At 40.1% G+C, this 18,524-nt stretch overlaps 1 protein-coding gene across 14 annotated transcripts in view; it reads right to left on the bottom strand.

The window, feature by feature from the left end:
- Positions 1-18,524, bottom strand: part of CADPS (calcium dependent secretion activator) — a 478,500-nt gene that overhangs the window by 103,829 nt on the left and 356,147 nt on the right. For 6 of the 14 annotated variants that reach the window (XM_065884693.1, XM_065884700.1, XM_065884696.1 and 3 more), the window contains 2 exons: positions 17,338-17,360; positions 15,570-15,585 (listed from right to left, as the gene is read on the bottom strand). The exons of 6 other annotated variants lie outside the window; for them this stretch is intronic. In XM_065884693.1, coding sequence (XP_065740765.1) covers positions 15,570-15,585; positions 17,338-17,360 — 39 coding nt within the window. Of the gene's footprint in view, positions 1-15,569; positions 15,586-17,337; positions 17,361-18,403; positions 18,422-18,524 lie in introns of all 14 variants that reach the window. 2 more of the 14 variants (XM_065884698.1, XM_065884691.1) reach the window with 1 other exon arrangement.

Here is an 18,524-nt window from a genome sequence, read left to right as displayed (position 1 = left end):
TCAATACTTCACAGGAAGGGTCGGTTTGTTGTTGCTGGTTTGGTTTTGCGTGGTGTGGAGTGGGAAACAAAATCGTAGAGATTGTGAATTAAAAAAACAAACAAACAAGCAGCTCCTCATAATTTTTTCCTTGTGCATTTGTTAAACAGGCGATGAACATGTCAGATGATTAGTAATCTACGATTTAGCAACCAAAAAGAAAAATTCTGTGAAACACTGTGCAAATGGAGTGGTCCAGTCAATGGGACCTAAGCGTGATGGACCTAAGAGTAAGGTTATTGAGGTGTTGAAAGTTTCTCTCCAACAGAGCCTGATGACTGGTGTGACGCTGGGCTTTGTGGACTCAGGCCAATGGAATGCTCCATTGTCTCTGCCAGCCTCAGCTGGAAATGTGGCTGCATAAAAGGTTAGGACATGAAGGTGGGAGCTGTGGGGAAATAAATATGCAGATTAGGCAGAGAACCTCCAACACTCAGAGTAAGGAAATGTGCAGTGTTCAGGGACTGACGGCTCACTGCCTGGTCTGGAGCAATAAATATTTGGAGAAAGAATGAGTGACAAGATTGATTTCTGTGCTTTTGGGGCACCTGGTCTGTTTATAATTTCATAAGTGGACTATCGTAATTCTGTTAGTAGACTTTCAGGCATTTCTACAAACATACTGTGTATATATGTTGGGGTAATATGTGTAGAGTGAGGTATTTGCATTTTGATAGTAAATATGCATAGGCTACTATTTTTTTTGCTAGTTGATATTCACATTTACACATCAATTTGCAAATTCCTCACGCTATGCTTATTACCCATTTGACACATACACCCACATACACACATCACACACTTACATACATCTTCTAGGAAGCAGACAAGCCTGCACGTTAATACAAATCTGCAGAAAATCCCACTTGGGGCACATCTTTGAAATCTCTTACTTTCAAAATAGAGAACATGGTCCTTTCAGGTGGAACACTCACCAAATCTAGGGGAATTCTATCTGTCCATGACATATGGTGTAGAAATGGAAATCACATCAGTATTTTTATGTACTTTTATTTAGAAGCTGTGAATGGTTTTTGTCTTTGGAGAAATCCAAGATGCGTAAGCTAGGATCGCCTGAAGATTTGTTTTAATATGCGGTGCTCTTAGATTGGCCACCATATATGTCAAGAGCCACACATAAAGTGCACATGCGCAGTCTTTCTGTGAGTGTGTACACATGCACGCAGATATGTGTATGCCTGATGTATATATACAGACAGTATGTTTAATAAAACCTTTTGCCATTTTGCTTTAACACGCAACCATTTAAAGTCAGCAGGTTAAGTATCCTTGAACCTAGAACGTTTGATCTTCCAATGAACCCATGTAGCCAGACTTTCATTTATTATTAATTGGCTGCAACTCCATTATCCGTAGATCAAGCTACTTTATTGTGACACAACTGTAATTTCCTCTTCACCTGCACTGCTAACTCACTAGCTAGTAAAAATGGTACAAAAAGCAACTTCTTTAAGATGTTGTCTTTAAAGAAAATATTGTGCAAAATCCTCTAGTCCCTCCTCTCTCCCCCCCCCCACCAACAGAGGTCAAGGAGAAATTTGTGCTTAGAAACGATTTTTTGGGGTCACATCTGCTGTCTGCTATATCTGGAAATGTACTGCAATATTCCTATCACCCAATCTTGTACTAGCTGGAGCACTGACGAAGGGGAACTAAAAATACAATATACTTGGTAAACATTTCATACAACAGAATTGAAGCTCATAACATAGAAAAAAAATCGTCATGCAAAATGTTATGCAACAATGTTATTTTGTGCTGACATTGAGGTTTGAAAATGTTGCATATGTCAGACAGAGCTAGACAAAAAAAAAAAAAAAAATGTGGACACTGGGAAATAAATGCTCTCTTTTCGAGTCTCTCAAAACCTACAGTGTCAAACTCCAGAGTCTGAGCCTCAGGTTAGTATGCTAAACAAAATTTCCAGAGGAATGAACGAAAAAAGCAAACTAAACCAGAAAGCTGTCGAATAAAGGAAAGGTAGAAGTTTACAGTACTTGATTTGGGCCTAGGCATGCCTTTGAGCCTCTGATATAACATGCTGGTCTGCATGTGGGTGGGTGGAGAAGGCCCAGGAGGAGGGGGAGCTGCTCTGGTAGGTGAAGAGAGGTGGTAAAAAAGTAGAGACAAAGTGACTGTCACGAAGGATGACAATTAAGATGACAAACTCCGAGAAGGACAAACAAACAGGCAAAAACGATCAAACACGAATGGAGAGCTGCTGCTTCCTTGGCGTGACTGCAACGTTACAGAAGTGTGACGCTGTTTGACGAGGGACGGGACTCTTACCAGCACCCTCAGCACCACCGTACTGAGACACTCAGAAGCGGAATGCAAATCCTGGATGCCTTCATCCAGATGGATACGCATGAATGATGGCGGCGGCATCATTGACCGAAAGAAGATAGACGTTTTGTACAATAAAGAACACCTGTATGTTACGAGCTGCTTCCTCCTTCCAGGTGACCAGAAACGGCCCTCGATGTTGACATAATTGGAGGATCTGGTTTCTTATCCCCAGGATGTGACTTAACTTCCTATGGAACCTTGTACCTTCTACTTAAGCCTCTCTGTGCGTCAGCTTCCTCCTCTACAAATTGAGACTATTAACATCGTTTTTTGTGTACCTTGCAGGGTTGTGGATAAGAACAAACAAAACAGTGCATGGGATGGATCTCTGTAAAGCTTCAGGTGCCTACAAATGTCCACTGTTATCTCCTACATTGTGAGAAGGCAGGAACTAATTGCTTTGCAAAAGCAGATGAAGAGCCGTTATTAGTTCAAGCGAGCTCGGGAATATTCTTGCTCCCTTTGTGGAATTTCAACGTGTCAAAATCTGTCATTTGGGGGGAAAAAATGTGTGGTATCTGATTGTTTCCAGCTCATTTAATTATTTTCAACTTGGAGTTCTCATGGCTTTTATATTGTGGGTTGAATCATATATAAAAACTTGCCAGCTTATCAAATATGTTACTTGCTATTCCAAATGTTAGAATACGGTAATCAGCACTTGACCCATCTGTCATGTGGTTTACAATATCAGCACAGCAAACATCCTGTAACAATAGCCTCTCCTTCAACACAGGCACTGACACTATCAGCTTCTGCAATTCTCTTTAATGAGTGTCTCATTAACCTCAGACCTGGTCCTTTCTAATGGTTCTCGTTTATAGAGCAATCTGTATGGTGATTGCCAAGTTTGCTTCTTGGTTTGCTTGAATTTTTCAACTGGGAGAATGCATTTTACTGCAGGCTTAACAGGAAATGCAACTCTAGCACCATTAATTTTAAAAAAAATATATGAGAAATAAGGATAAATATAATATTCTGGAAAAACCATCTCTTAAAAGCAAAAGTTCATGTCATTCTTTTCTTGTGGGATCACCTCAATGTTTGAAATGAAAGACCAAAAAAAAAAAAAAAGAAAAATGAAAAATCTATTCACTATTCTCCTCTTACTTAAATCTTTTGTTTGGGAATGACTGTGTGTAAATAGAATTTTTTAAAAAATCAGTTTTAAATGACAGCTATATAAAGGAAGGCAACTACTAATCTCTTCTTTATAAAAAGGTACTCCACATTTTACGTTTTGTTAAAATCTGGTCTCCAACCTATAGCTGGGCGGAAAGTTGGGTGCATCTCTGGTAACACCTTCTGGCTCTCTGAATGTGTATTACTTGAGTGTGCAATTCTTAGGGAAACTCCTCATTTATTCTTCCCAGAAAACAGAACCTGTGTAAACCACTTGACATGGTGCTTTATAAAACAATGAAATGTCCCCAGGCTGAACCATAACCGGCGAGGCAGCAGATACATATTTCAGCTCAATGGGTCTTGATGAAAATTCGTAAAGGGATTCCCTCCTGCCAACTGTCTGTCCAGAATTCTGACAGTGAGGTTTGCCACCATAGAAAAACAAGCTCCCTATTTTTTTCCCCTCACAGAGCAAAACAAAAACATCATACCTTGGTTTCCAACTTCATTTACCCAATTACCATTGCTCATGTTTACACAATTAAATCTGCTTGGCTTCCAGAGAGGGAGTTAAATGTGACTGCAGAAAAATAAAAAGAGAATTCCTCTGCAGCCTCAGCTAAAGCCAAGGAAGAGAGGCATCCAGGAGTGAGAGACTCTCCAATTAGCCCTTAAATAACCTGACCGTCTCTGTTCCAGCAAGTGGATTGCCAGTCCCTGAAATATCATATGAAAGATGGATATGGTTGATGGAAAGCCCACTTACAACCAAGTTCCAACCTATTTATGTGTTGCTGAAGACGCCAGTGTTTGTATTACACTATTACTAAAAATAACTAGCCTGGAGCAATTCACTAGGATTTGGGGGTAGGGGTGGATAAAAGCTAGAGTAGGAATAGAATGCTAAGCAGAGAGCCACAACACGCTTTCCAGAGCACCCTGCCTCCTTCAAATGATGGCTCCACGGACCATACATTTAGCGCAGGGCTATAATTCAACATAATTTCTTTAGTGGGGCATGCCATCATATATACTTGATTCCCTGTATCTTCATCACTCGCTTTCAGAAGATTCCATCTTTAGGACAGTATAAACTATATGGTAATAAAGACCAGTGGATGAACCATGGATCTTTTTTGCTACTCTTTTCATTGCAACCATCTTTGTCTCTTCCCCATAAGGACATGGGCGGCATGGCCTGTCCATTCTATCTCTAACATGTCTCCTGATCTTATCTCCCACTGTACGAGATCATGTGCCCACACTCTTGCTGTGTGGGGGGGGTAGATACGCAACTCAAGTCTCATCACCTCCACCTCAACTGGTGCTAAAGACTCCAAGCCAGCATTTAGTTCCTTCCGTCCCCTGGAGTTCACTGATCATGCAGTGTCCATGCTGATCTCCACAAAGCACTCATCTGAACCCGTCATACTCCTGCTCAAAAGCCTTTAAGAGCCTTCCCTCCTCCCCCCACCAAAAAGAGTTATGCCTTCATAACACAGGCTCAACTCCTCTGTTGATACCTCTACTTGAACCCTTATGGCCCCTTAATAATGGCCAATTGTAGGTATGTTTGTCTTCCCCTAAGCCCAATGAATTCTTTATTTCTAGGGGCTAGAACAGTACCTGGCCCAGGGCATGTCCTCAAATATTGGTGGAAGAAAATCCTCAGCGGATCCTGCCCAATGGTGTGCTTTCATGGAAAACCAAATACTCTGTGGTTGCCATGTGCATAAAAACTACACAGCAACTTTTTTTTTTTTTTTTTTTCCACAGCAACTTTTATCTCTTACCCAAAGCCCCTGGTTACTTAACAAATGCATTAAGCTGAGTTGCTGAATAGTAAACATTATAACTCAAACCTCCAAACCAGAGAACAACTTCAGGTGTCTTAATGTGATGAAAAAATGATTTAAGATAAATAAAATTATTTGTATTTAAATTAAAATAAATTATATCCACAAGAAAGAAATAATGCTATTATAATATTTTCTTTCTCCAATTTCGTATCTTTGTATCCCAAGTCAGGCTTTGTCCCTGAGACTGAGATGCTGCACCTAATAAAAGTAAAGTTAATTCTGGATAGACACAGTAGTGGACATCTCTTATCCTCGTATGTGCAGTCGCCTTGCTCAGAAATGCCTCTCCTCCACTCCATGTGGGTCTAGCGGGAATGCAAGCAATAAATCCTACAGGGACAGTCATGTGAGCCAAGCCAGGCCAACCACAGCATCCCAACACCACCATGGGTATTGTGATTGGCTCAGGGATTAACATGTGGCCCTAGCTGGGCCAATGAGACTGTTCTCTGGAATTGTATATAGTTTCATAGGGAGGAAAGTTCTTTTTTCTCCAGAGTCATTGGCTAGGATAAAAAACTGGTGCTATCTGTGGCTATGTTCCTCCCAACCTCTCCTACAATGACCCTCCGTCACATTAAAGAAGCCTGTCAACAGCTGGAGAGATCAAAACAAACTAAAAGTCTTTATTTCTGAGCCCAATCCCTCCATGCATTTCCTAGCTACCTAGGCCAAAGATGACCTTTCCTTGCTTAAGCTATTTAAGGTTGCTGTTGCTGTTGTTGTTGTTTTTGAGCACTTGCTCTAGCAAGAATACTGATTTAATAGTACTATTAAATGTTCACCCAGCCCCCAAATAAACTTTCACATATATGGCCACAAGCTCTCTGGGTCAGGATCTTGGGCCATCTGGAAGGGTGATGAGCAGAGGCAAACACTTCAACAAGGCCCAGGGACATCCCAGACAGTTCTTCTTGGGGAACCAGCCCTTTACCTCCATGACATCCTCCTCCCTGCCATGCATCAAAGACCCTGGCCTAGGTGAAATCCCCATGTGTTGCATTCCTGCAGCATCTTGCATCTCCCTCTACAGCACAGTCACCAGATGAAATTACTTGTTTTATGCCTGTGTTCTCCAATTTATTTGGAGCTCCGCAAGGGGAGGGACCTCGGTTGCTTTTCCTCATTGCTCCCTCCCCTGGTGCCTGGCACAGGTCCTGGAACTTAGTGGGTGTTTAACAAATATATGTGGAACTATATTGCAATGCTTTATTTTGAAATTTATGATGAAGAGATAAATCAGCTGCCTCTTCTATTCTGCTGACATCCAAACTGCAACCCCTGCCTCAGCAGCTTCAGCATCACCTGAGAGTTTGTCAGATTTCCAGGCTCCACACCAGATCTGCCAAATCAGAATCTACGTCTTAACAAGATCCCCAGAGATTTGTATAAGCATCAAATTTTGAGAGGCGTTGTTTTATATTCCATTTCTGAAATCAAATAATATTGCACATTTGGATTTGGAGGTTTCCTTTTAAATAACAATACACAAATAATAACATATAATTTTATGTTTATAATAATAACATATATAAAATTATACCTCTATAGATAGACAGATAGATAGATAGTAATGGGTGCTTACCATATGCCAGGCACTGTGTTAAGAGCTTTGCTTGGAATATGTGTTTTAATCTTTGCAACAATCCTTTGGGAGGAGGAACCATTATTAACCTCTTTGACAGAAGACAAAAGGGAGACTTAAACTCATTGGAGCCAAGACTGTGATTTAAATTTTTGGTATAACAGATTCTGAGTGCTCAGGCTGGTCCTCGGGTACTGTCTTCTTGGAGCTGTATGTTTAGGATTCTAGTGTGTGGACGCCTGGCTTCTTCAGCTGTCACACTGCAAGCGAGGCCAGTTACTAAATTGTGAGTGGGGCCAGTATCTCTTGGCTAAAAGACAAGGCAGCCTGGTGGCAGGGGCTGGAGGGGAGTGGGTATGTGTGAAGGCCCTAAATAGCGTGCAGGACCCCAGACTAGAGTCACTCACTGCCCATCTTATTTTGAAACTGGCTTCTTTTCTCTAAGCCTTGGTTTCCCTACCTGTCAAATGAAGCTTTGGGATTCAGGGATTGCGAAACCCCTTTGTGGTGATATAATTTTATCATTAATAATCACAGGTGTTTCATAGTATAGAAGTTGAAAGTGTGGGCTTTGGAATTAGGCTTGTGTTCAAATTCTGTCTCTACAACTAACCAGCTATGAGGCCTTGGACCCAGTTACTTAACATCTATTTCTATTTCTCTGTATTTCTACAGATAACAGAGTGATTTCTTATTGCATGGAGTGTAAGAGGCACATTTTAACATTTCTGAAATTGGAAGCATCTTACATTTGATGGTGTGTCACACTTTAGTTGGCAGCATTATTTTATTCTTAGGAGTACATAAATTAATGGCGTGTCTTATAATTGATGGCTTTTAGATTCAATGAAATATGGTAACAAAATACTTATCTCATAGAATTGTTGTGAAAATTAAATGAGATATGCATGTATCTACTTGGCACATACTAAATTCTCAATAAATGACAGTTGTTATCATGATTATGATGGGCAGCATGTCTTTTTCTTTTCTGGTAGAAGAGACATTAGTTTCATATTTATTGATTCGTGGCATATTTTTAACACATCCTCTCTTCCTCCAAGATCTTCCTTGGTGAGAGTGTTTGAAACATGTTTCTCCTTGCCCTCCTCATTTTTTATAAAGTATAGATGAGATACTAGTCTACAGAATAATTTTGGATTGGAAACCCTGATTTGTGTATCACTAAAACAAGAAGGATGAAAAGAAAAACATTTAGTCCCTGTGTATAAGATATGAAGCATGAGATGGTCCTCGATTTAGGATTTTAGGATGGCCTGGATCTTGCTGAGATGGATTTGCCCTCACTGGTTTCTTGGGTGGGTGACTCCATACTGTGTGTGGTGAGTATCACAATCTTGCTTGTCCCCTTTTTCTCCTTCTACTGGACTTGAACCTATAAGAAGTTTGATGGAGATGGGAAAAAATACAGAAACTCAGCACTACAGAATCTGCTTGGAAGTCCTTTGGATGGATTTGGCTTGCTCTAGAAGGTTTCTGTCACTTGGGAAGAAAAGAAAAATCTTCAGTTCCTTGGCAATCTCAACTGTCCTCATAAGATGTCGCAGGGGAAAGATTTTGGCAATTATTTGGTCCCAGAAAGGACTGCTCTGTTTTTTGGTGGTCTTCCTGAATTAAAAGTTGTATACTTTTGAATGTATCCACTGAGTGAAAGGGTATTATCCAATTGCCTGTCACATTAGCTGGAAAGACTGCATGGTGGAAAGAGACAAAAAAAAAAAGCATGGTGTTTGAATTTAAATGATCTGGGTTCAAATCCTGCTGGAAAATGTCATTTATCCTTTCCAAATCTCAGCGCCCTTATCTGTAAAAGGGGCAATAATGAAGCACTCTCCATGGGACTAAGGTAAAGAATGAATCAGATCACCATGCAAAGTCCTTAGCACAGTGCTTGGGCCCATGGGTACACTGTCTGTCTGTCTGTCTTTCTATCTATCTAATTTTGCAAATCCTTGCCATATTTGAAGGAAAAATTGTTTTATTTCAAGTTCCAGTAGAACTATTCCGATGCTCATAAAATTATGCAAGTATTTAGCCAAGAACTGAGGCAAAACAGCAATAATAGTGTAGACTTTCTCAGAGCTTGCTGGGTTCACAATGTGTGATGGTTTAAGTGGAAATGTATTTAAAATAATAGAATTCAATTACAGGAGTCACAGCTTTTCTCTTGTAGAGTAACAGCCTTTTATATATTTTTTCTTGAGATACTGTAATTAAACTGAACATTTAATTTTTAATAATGCTACCAGACAGAAAGCATAAGCCCACCAAAATGCCATCTGCAGAGTCCCGGAGCCTTGCAAAACACAGCCTGACCGAAGGACTCTGCAGCTGTCTGTATTTCACCCCGATTTGTACATGTAACTCCAGCTGTGCCGGGCCACCTGCACGCATTCAGTTTTGCATACCTATCCAGCGATTCAGGCTTTGTTTCCCTCGAAGGAAATTGAAAAGGGAGAGGGAGGGTAAGAAAAAAGATGTAAAGATCGGGAAAGAAGTGATTATGATTTTGATTATGACTGAGATCTACTTTGCCAAGAGGAGGCCTTGGATGTACCAAGTTTCAAACGCAACTCTGCTTTGACCTTAACTTTTAGGTCCAGTTTTACTCTCTTCCTCCTCCTGCATCCTTTCTCTCCATCCCAGCCAGTATGATTTTTCTGGAGTGCAAAACACCAAGCCGTCGTCCCCGTGCTTGAAGAGCTTTCAGTGGCTCTATATCACCTTTGGAAGTGAGACATGTGGGATTTTTCTTGCGAAATATCTACATGCAAAAGTTGGTATAGGACTTCCCTGGTGGCACAGTGATTCACAGTCCACGTGCCACCGCAGGGGACACGGGTTCGTGCCTCAGTCCGGGAAAATCCCACGTGCCGCGGAGCGGCTGGGCCCATGAGCCATGGCCGCTGAGCCTGCGCGTCCGGAGCCTGTGCTCCGCAACGGGAGAGGCCACAACAGTGAGAGGCCCGCGTACTGCCAAAAAAAAAGGTGGTACAAAGCCAGGTGAAAACCCTTTGGACCATGGGAGACAGTCTGAACGCTGTATTATGATGGCACGTAAAGGTCTTGGAGATCTTGCCTCCCGCGTCTGTTGCCATCCTCAGCACCCACTCCTGCCATCATTTCACCCTGCTGTGCAGCCACATCGAATTATGGAGTAGTTCAGAGTGTGGCCTCTAACTGGCCTCAGATGCTGCCTCTGCTGACTTTTTTTTTTTTTTTTAACATTTTTATTGGAGTATAATTGCTTTATAATGGTGTGTTAGTTTCTGCTGTATAACAAAGTGAATCAGCTATACATATACATATATCCCCATATCTCCTCCCTCTTGTGTCTCCCTCTCATCCTCCCTATCCCACACCTCTAGGTGGTCACAGAGCACTGAGCTGATCTCCCTGTGCTATGCGGCTGCTTCCCACTAGCTATCTATTTTGCATTTGGTAGTGTACATATGTCAATGCTACTGTCTCACTTTGTCCCAGCTTACCCTTCCCCCTCCCTGTGTCCTCAAGTCCATTCTCTACATCTGCATCTTTATTCCTGTCCTGCCACTACGTTCTTCAGAACCATTATTTTGTTTTTTTTTGATTCCATATATATGTGTTAGCATACGGTATTTGTTTTTCTACTTCTGACTTACTTCACTCTGTATGTCAGTCTCTAGGTCCATCCAACTCACTACAAATAACTCAATTTCATTTCTTTTAATGGCTGAGTAATATTCCATTGTATATATGTGTCACATCTTCTGTATCCATTCATCTCCCGATGGACACTTAGGTTGCTTCCATCTCCTGGCTATTGCAAACAGAGCTGCAAAGAACATTGTGGCACACGACTGTTTTTGAATTATGGATTTCTCAGGGTATATGCCCAGTAGTGGGATTGCTTGGTTGTATGGTAGTTCTATTTTTAGTTTTTTAAGGAACCTCCATACTGTTCTCCATAGTGGCTGTACCAATTTACATTCCCACCAACATTGCAAGAGAGGGTTCCCTTTTCTCGACAACCTCTCCGGCATTTACTGTTTGTAGATTTTTTGATGATGGCCATTCTGACGAGTATGAGGTGATATACCTCACTGTGGTTTTGATTTGCATTTCTCTAATGATTAGTGATGTTGAGCATCCTTTCATGTGTTTGTTGGCAATCTGTATATCTTCTTTGGAGAAATGTCTTTTTAGGTCTTCTGCCCATTTTTGGATTAGGTTGTTTGTTTTTTGATATTGAGCTGCTTGTATATTTTAGAGATTAATCCTCTGTTGGTTGATTCGTTTGCAAATATTTTCTCCCATTCTGAGGGTTGTCTTTTCATCTTGTTTATGGTTTCCTTTGCTGTGCAAAAGCTTTGAAGTTTCATTAGGTCCCAGTTATTTATTTTTGTTTTTATTTCCATTTCTCTAGGAGGTGGGTCAAAAAGGATTTTGCTGTGATTTATGTCATGGAGTGTTCTGCCTATGATTTCCTCTAAGAGTTTGATAGTGTCTGGCCTTACATTTAGGTATTTAAACCATTTTGAGTTTATTTTTGTGTATGTTGTTAGAGAGTGTTCTAATTTCATTTTTTACATGTAGCAGTCCAGTTTTCCCAGCACCACTTATTGAAGAGGCTGTCTTTTCTCCATTGTATACTCTTGCCTCCTTTATCAAAAATAAGGTGACCATATTTGCATGGATTTATCTATGGGATTTCTGTACTGTTCCACTGATCGATATTTCTGTTTTTGTGCCAGTACCATACTGTCTTGATTACTGTAGCTTTGTAGCACAGTCTGAAGTCAGGGAGTCTGATTCCTCCAGTTCCGTTTTTTCCCTCAAGACTGCTTTGGTTATTTGGGGTCTTTTGTGTCTGCATACAAATTTTAAGATTTTTTGTTCTAGTTCTGTAAAAAATGTCATTGGTAATTTGATAGGGATTGCATTGAAGCTGTAGATTGCTTTGCATAGTATAGTCATTTTCACAATGTTGATTCTTCCAGTCCAAGAACATGATATAGCTCTCCATCTATTTGTATCTTCTTTAATTTCTTTCATCAGTGTCTTATAATTTTCTGCATACAGGTCTTTTGTCTCCTTAGGTAGGTTTATTCCTAGATATTTTATTCTTTTTGTTGCAATGGTAAATGGGAGTGTTTTCTTGATTTCACTTTCAGATTTTTCATCATTAGTGTATAGGAATGCCAGAGATTTCTGTGCATTAATTCTGTATCCTGCTACTTTACCAAATCCATTCATTAGCTCTAGTAGTTTTCTGGTAGCATCTTTAGGATTCGCTATGTATAGTATCACGTCATCTGCAAACAGTGACAGCTTTACTTCTCCTCTTCCGATCTGGAGTCCTTTTATTTCTTTTTCTTCTCTGATTGCTGTGGCTAAAACTTCCAAAACTATGTTGAATAATAGTGATGAGAGTGGGCAACCTTGCCTTTTTCCTGATCTTCGTGGAAATAGTTTCAGCTTTTCACCATTGAGAGCGATGTTGGCTGTGGTTCTGTCATATATGGCCTTTATTATGTTGAGGTAAGTTCCCTCTATGCCTACCTTCTGGAGGGTTTTTATCATAAATGAGTATTGAATTTTGTTGAAAGCTTTTTCTGCATCTTGAGAGATCATATGGTGTTTCTCCTTCAATTTGTTAATACGGTGTATCACATTGATTGATTTGCATATATTGAAGGATCCTTGCCTTCCTGGGATAAACCCCACTTGATCATGGTGTATGATCCTTTTAATGTGCTGTTGGATTCTGTTTGCTAGTATTTTGTTGAGGATTTTTGTATCTATGTTCATCAGTGATATTGGCCTGTAGTTTTCTTTTATTGTGGCACCTTTGTCTGGTTTTGGTATCAGGGTGATGGTGGCCTCACAGAATGAGTTCGGGAGTGTTCCTCCCTCTGCTATATTTTGGAAGAATTTGAGAAAGATAGGTGTTAGCTCTTCTCTAAATGTTTGATAGAATTCACCTGTGAAGCCATCTGGTCCTGGGCTTTTGTTTGTTGGAAGATTTTTTTTTTTTTTTTTTTTTTTTTGTGGTACGCGGGCCTCTCACTGTTGTGGCCTCTCCCGTTGCGGAGCACAGCCTCCGGACGCGCAGGTTCAGCGGCCATGGCTCAAGGGCCCAGCCGCTCCACGGCATGTGGGATCTTCCTGGATCGGGGCACGAACCCGTATCCCCTGCATTGGCAGGCGGATTCGCAACCACTGCGCCACCGGGGAAGCCCTGGAAGATTTTTATTAAGTTTCAATTTCAGTGCTTGTGATTGATCTGTTTATATTTTCTATTTCTTCCTGATTCAGTCTTGGAAGGTTGCACTTTTCAAAGAATTTGTCCATTTCTTCCAGGTTGTCCTTTTTATTGGCATTTTATTGGCATAGAGTTGCTTGTAGTAATCTCTCGTGATCCTTTGTATTTCTGCAGTGTCAGTTGTTACTTCTCCTTTTTCATTTCTAATTCTATTGATTTGAGTCTTCTCCCTTTTTTTCTTGATGAGGCTGGTTTATCCATTTTGTTTATCTTCTCAAAGAAACAGCATGTAGTTTTATTGATCTTTGCTATTGTTTCCTTCATTTCTTATTCATTTATTTCTGATCTGATCTTTATGATTTCTTTCCTTCTGCTAACTTTGGGTTTTTTTTGTTCTTCTTTCTCTAATTGCTTTACATGTAATGTTAGCTTGTTTATTTGAGATGTTTCTTGTTTCCTGACGTAGGACTGTATTGCTATAAACCTCCCTCTTAGAACTGCTTTTGCTGCATGCCATAGGTTTTGGGTTGTCATGTTTTCACTCTCATGTGTTTCTAGGTATTTTTTGATTTCCTCTTTGATTTCTTCAGGGATCTCTTGGTTATTTAGTAGTGTATTGTTTAGCCTCCATGTGTTTGTATTTTTCACAGATTATTTTCCTGTAATTGATATCTAGTGTCATAGTGTTGTGGTTGGAAAAGATACTTGATACAATATCAATTTTCTTAAATTTACTGAGGCTTGATTTGTGACCCAAAATATGATCTATCCTGGAGAATGTTCCATGAGCACTTGAGAAGAAAGTGCAATTTGCTGTTTTTGGATGGAATGTCCTATAAATATCAACTAGGTCCATTTTGTTTAATGTATCATTGAAAGCTTGTGTTTCCTTATTTATTTTCATTTTGGATGATCTGTCCATTGGTGAAAGTGGGGTACTAAAGTCCCCTACTATGACTGTGTTACTGTTGATTTCCCCTTTTATGGCTGTTAACATTTGCCTTATGTATTGAGGTGCTCCTGTGTTGGGTGCATAAATATTTTTAATTGTTGTATCTTCTTCTTGGATTGATCCCTTGATCATTATGTACTGTCCTTCTTTGTCTCTTGTAATAGTCTTTATTCTAAAGTCTATTTTGTCTGATATGAGAATTGCTACTCCAGCTTTCTTTTGATTTCCATTTGCATGGAATATCTTTTTCCATCCCCTCACTTTCAGTCTATACGTGTCCCTAGGTCTGAAGTGGGTCTCTTGTAGACAGCATATATACGGGTCTTGTTTTTGTATCCATTCAGCCAATCTGTCTTTTGGTGGGAGCATCTAATCCATTCACATTTAAGTTAGTTACCAATACGTATGTTCCTATTACCATTTTCTTAAATGTTTTGGGTTTGTTATTGTAGGTCTTTTCCTTCTTTTGTGTTTCCTGCCTAGAGAAGTTCCTTTAGCATTTGTTGTAGAGTTGGTTTGGCGGTGCTGAATTCTCTTAGCTTTTGCTTGCCTGTAAAGGTTTTAATTTCTCCATCGAATCTGAATGAGATCCTTGCTGGGTAGAGTAATCTTTGTTGTAGGTTTTTCCCTTTCATCACTTTAAATATGTCCTGCCACTCCCTTCTGGCGTGCACAGTTTCTGCTGCAAGATCAGCTGTTAACCTTCTGAGGATTCCCTTGTATGTTAGTTGTTGCTTTTCCCTTGCTACAATTTAATTGTAGTTAATTTTTGATAGTTTGATTAATATGTGTCTTGGCATGCTTCTCCTTGGATTTATCCTGTATGGGACTCTCTGCACTTCCTGGACTTGTTTCACTATTTCCTTTCCCATATTAAGGAAATTTTCAACTATAATCTCTTCAAATATTTTCTCAGTCCCTTTCTTTTTCTCTTCTTCTTCTGGGACCCCTATAATTCGAATGTTGGTGCACTTACTGTTGTCTCAAAGGTCTCTGAGACTGTCCTCAATTCTTTTCATTCTTTTTTAAAATTCTGCTCTGCAGTAGTTATTTCCATTATTTTATCTTCCAGGTCACTTATCCATTCCTCTGCCTCAGTTATTCTGCTACTGATTCCTTCTAGAGAATTTTTAATTTCATTTATTGTGTTATTCATCATTGTTTGTTTGCTCTTCAGTTCTTCTAGGTCCTTGTTAAATGTTTCTTGTATTTTCTCCATTCTATTTCCAGGATTTTGGATCATCTTTACTATTATTACTCTGAATTCTTTTTCAGGTAGACAGCCTATTTCCCTCTTCATTTATTTGGTCTGGTGGGTTTTTACCTTGCTCCTTCATCTGCTGTGTATTTCTCTGTCTTCTCATTTTGCTTAACTTGCTGTGTTTGGGGTCTCCTTTTCACAGGCTGCAGGTTTGTAGTTCTCATTGTTTTTGGTGTCTGCTCCCAGTGGGTAAGGTTGATTCAGTGGGTTGTGTAGGCTTCCTGGTGGAGGGGACTAGTGTCTGTGTTCTGGTGGATGAGGCTGGATCTTGTCTTTGTGGTGGGCAGGACTGCATCCGGTGCTGTGTTTTGGGCTGTCTGTGACCTTATTATGATTTTAGGCAGCCTCTCTGCTAATGGGTGGGGTTATGTTCCTGTCTTGCTAGTTGTTTGGCATAGCGGGTCCAGCACTGTAGCTTGCTGGTCATTGAGTGGAGCTTGGTGTTAGCATTGAGATGGAGATCTCTGGGAGAGGTCTCGCCATTTGATATTACGTGGGGCCGGGAGGTCTCTGGTGGACCAGTGTCCTGGACTCTGCTCTCCCACCTCAGAGGCTCAGATCTGACACCAGCCAGAGCACCAAGACCCTGTCAGCCACATGGCTCAGAGAAAAAGGGAGGAAAGAAAGAAAGGAAAGAAAGGTAAGAAAGAAAGAAAGAAAGAAAGAAAAGAAAAGAAAATTATTAAAATAGAAAAAAATTATTAAAAATAAAGAAATAAAAAAGTAATTAAAAAGAGAGAGAAAGAAAGAAGAGAGCAACCAAACCAAAAAACACATCCACCAATTATAAGCAGAGCTAAAAACTATACTAAAAAACAAACAAACAAAAAAACTGGACAGCCAGAACCCTAGGACAAATGGCAAATGCAAAGCTATACAGACAAAATCACACAAAGCATACACATATACACTCACAAAAAAAGAAAAAGGAAAAAAATATATATTTACAAAAAAAAAGGAAGAGAGCAACCAAATCAATAAACAAATCTAACAATGATAATAAGTTCTAAATACTAAACTAAAATAAACATAAAACCAGAAACAAATTCGATGCAGAAAGCAAACCCCAAGGCTATAGTTGCTCCCAAAGTCCACCGTCTCAATTTTGGGATGATTCGTTGTCTATTCAGGTATTCCACAGATGCAGGGTACCTCAAGTTGACCGTGGAGATTTAATCTGCTGCTCCTGAGGCTGATGGGAGAGATTTCCCTTTCTCTTCTTTGTTCGCACAGCTTCTGGGGGTCAGCTTTGGATTTGGCCCCACCTCTGTGTGTAGGTCGCCTGAGGGCATCTTTTGGGAGGTCTGAGGTCTTATGCCAGCATTCAGTAGGTGTTCCGTAGGAGTTGTTCCACATGTAGATGTAGTTTTGACGTATTTGTGGGGAGGAAGGTGATCTCCGTGTCTTACTCCTCCACCACCTTGAAGGCCTGCCCAACTATTTTTCTTTTTGTTCTTTTTTTTCCCCTGAGGACCTTGGCGCTGACCACATCGTATGCTCAGGCCGTCACATGCCTGGGCACCCCGGCCCTGCTCACTCTTAAGAAGACTCTAGCTTCACTTAATCTTCTAGGAGTGTGTTATTTAACCTCTCCATATCTCAGTTTGCTCATCTCTAAAATGGGAATAATAGTAGTAGCTACCTCAGAAGGGGTTTTGAGGATTAAATGAGTGAATATACATAAAGTACTGAGAGTTGTACCTGGCGTGTAATACACAATTAATAAGCTTTAGCTATTTTTATTAACTCTATGGTTTTATGTATTTGCACATATTACTCTCTTTATCTAGGGTGCCTCTCCACTTTCCAATCCCACCTCCTTTTCACTGATTCTATTTCATCTTTCAAGACGAAGTCCAAGCTTGCCATTCTTGGGAAGACTTCCATGGTTTTCTGACAAGGCCCTCTTACATACAACTCTATACCAATCGGCGTTGCTGCATACTGAATTTGTAATTTACACTTAGGCACCTATTTACGTATGCTCCGTAAGGGTAACAGCTGTTTCCTCTTGTTTACACAGTCCCTGGCTTTTACCACTGTACCTGGCACATGGCAGTCTCCCACTAAGCACTTGTCTAATGAATGAACGAATGAATGAGTGAATGAATAAATGAACACCTTTCCTTCCAGGGAGAAAAAGGCCTGTATGCCTTGAACACAGGTTTTTGAGTCTTCAAATACTTATTGCTAGCCTGGTGCTTGGAGTGTGCTCAAAAATGCTTTCTGAACTGATTGGAAATGCATTTAATTCTAATCAGATGATAATTATCTTTGGAGAATCCTTTAGACTTTAAAACCATGATCCATACTATATATTTATTAAAGTTTTAAGTTCGAGCTTTCCTCAAAATATACTCAGAAGTTTGGGGACCAAACAAGAAGGAAATTGCCTAAGCCAGAAAACATTTAAGGGCTTTCCTCTCGTGAAACTTCTAGCAATGGCCCCTGTTTAGCCACCTGTGCGTGCACCCTGCCTCATCACGTGATACATACAAGAACAACACGGACACAACTCCTCTCTGCCTTGGCCGAGAAACATTCATCAAAGAACACAAACTTCTCAATAGGGCAGAAAACAGGAAAAAGAAACGAAAAACAAAGAGGAAGATTAGTTTGCTTCAGTCACTGTTTTTTTTAAAAAAGCACATGAGGCCAAATCACTGGAATCCTGAAACCAAAGATGAAATGAAGCTCCACAGCAAACCAGGGTTCTGTTCCTTCAAAACTTATGCCTTTACAGAAATTCTGCTCTACAGAGGTCAACATCTAGTGGGCATGAGATGTAGTTAGACAGCACAAATTAACTCCTTAAGTATTACTGCAACTCCACATCAGTCCTTGGGAGTACATACATTAAGGAGCTATTAAAAAACAAAAACAGAAACAAAAACTAAATATAACTCAACAGTCCTGATGGTTTATAATGCATATACAATTGGTTCACCTGCGTCCTTTTGATTCTCTATTTGAAAGAGAAAGCACGACAAGGAGAGAAGAGAGAGAGAAACAAGAACACATATGCAAGGATTAATGAGCAAGTGAACCAAAATGCCCCCCACTTATGT

The sequence above is a fragment of the Phocoena phocoena genome, chromosome 10 (assembly GCF_963924675.1).
Source record: "Phocoena phocoena chromosome 10, mPhoPho1.1, whole genome shotgun sequence".
NCBI classification, from domain to species: Eukaryota; Metazoa; Chordata; class Mammalia; order Artiodactyla; family Phocoenidae; genus Phocoena; species Phocoena phocoena.
The sequence above is the reverse complement of the archived record's forward strand: the minus strand, read 5'-3'. Positions and strand labels throughout refer to the sequence as shown.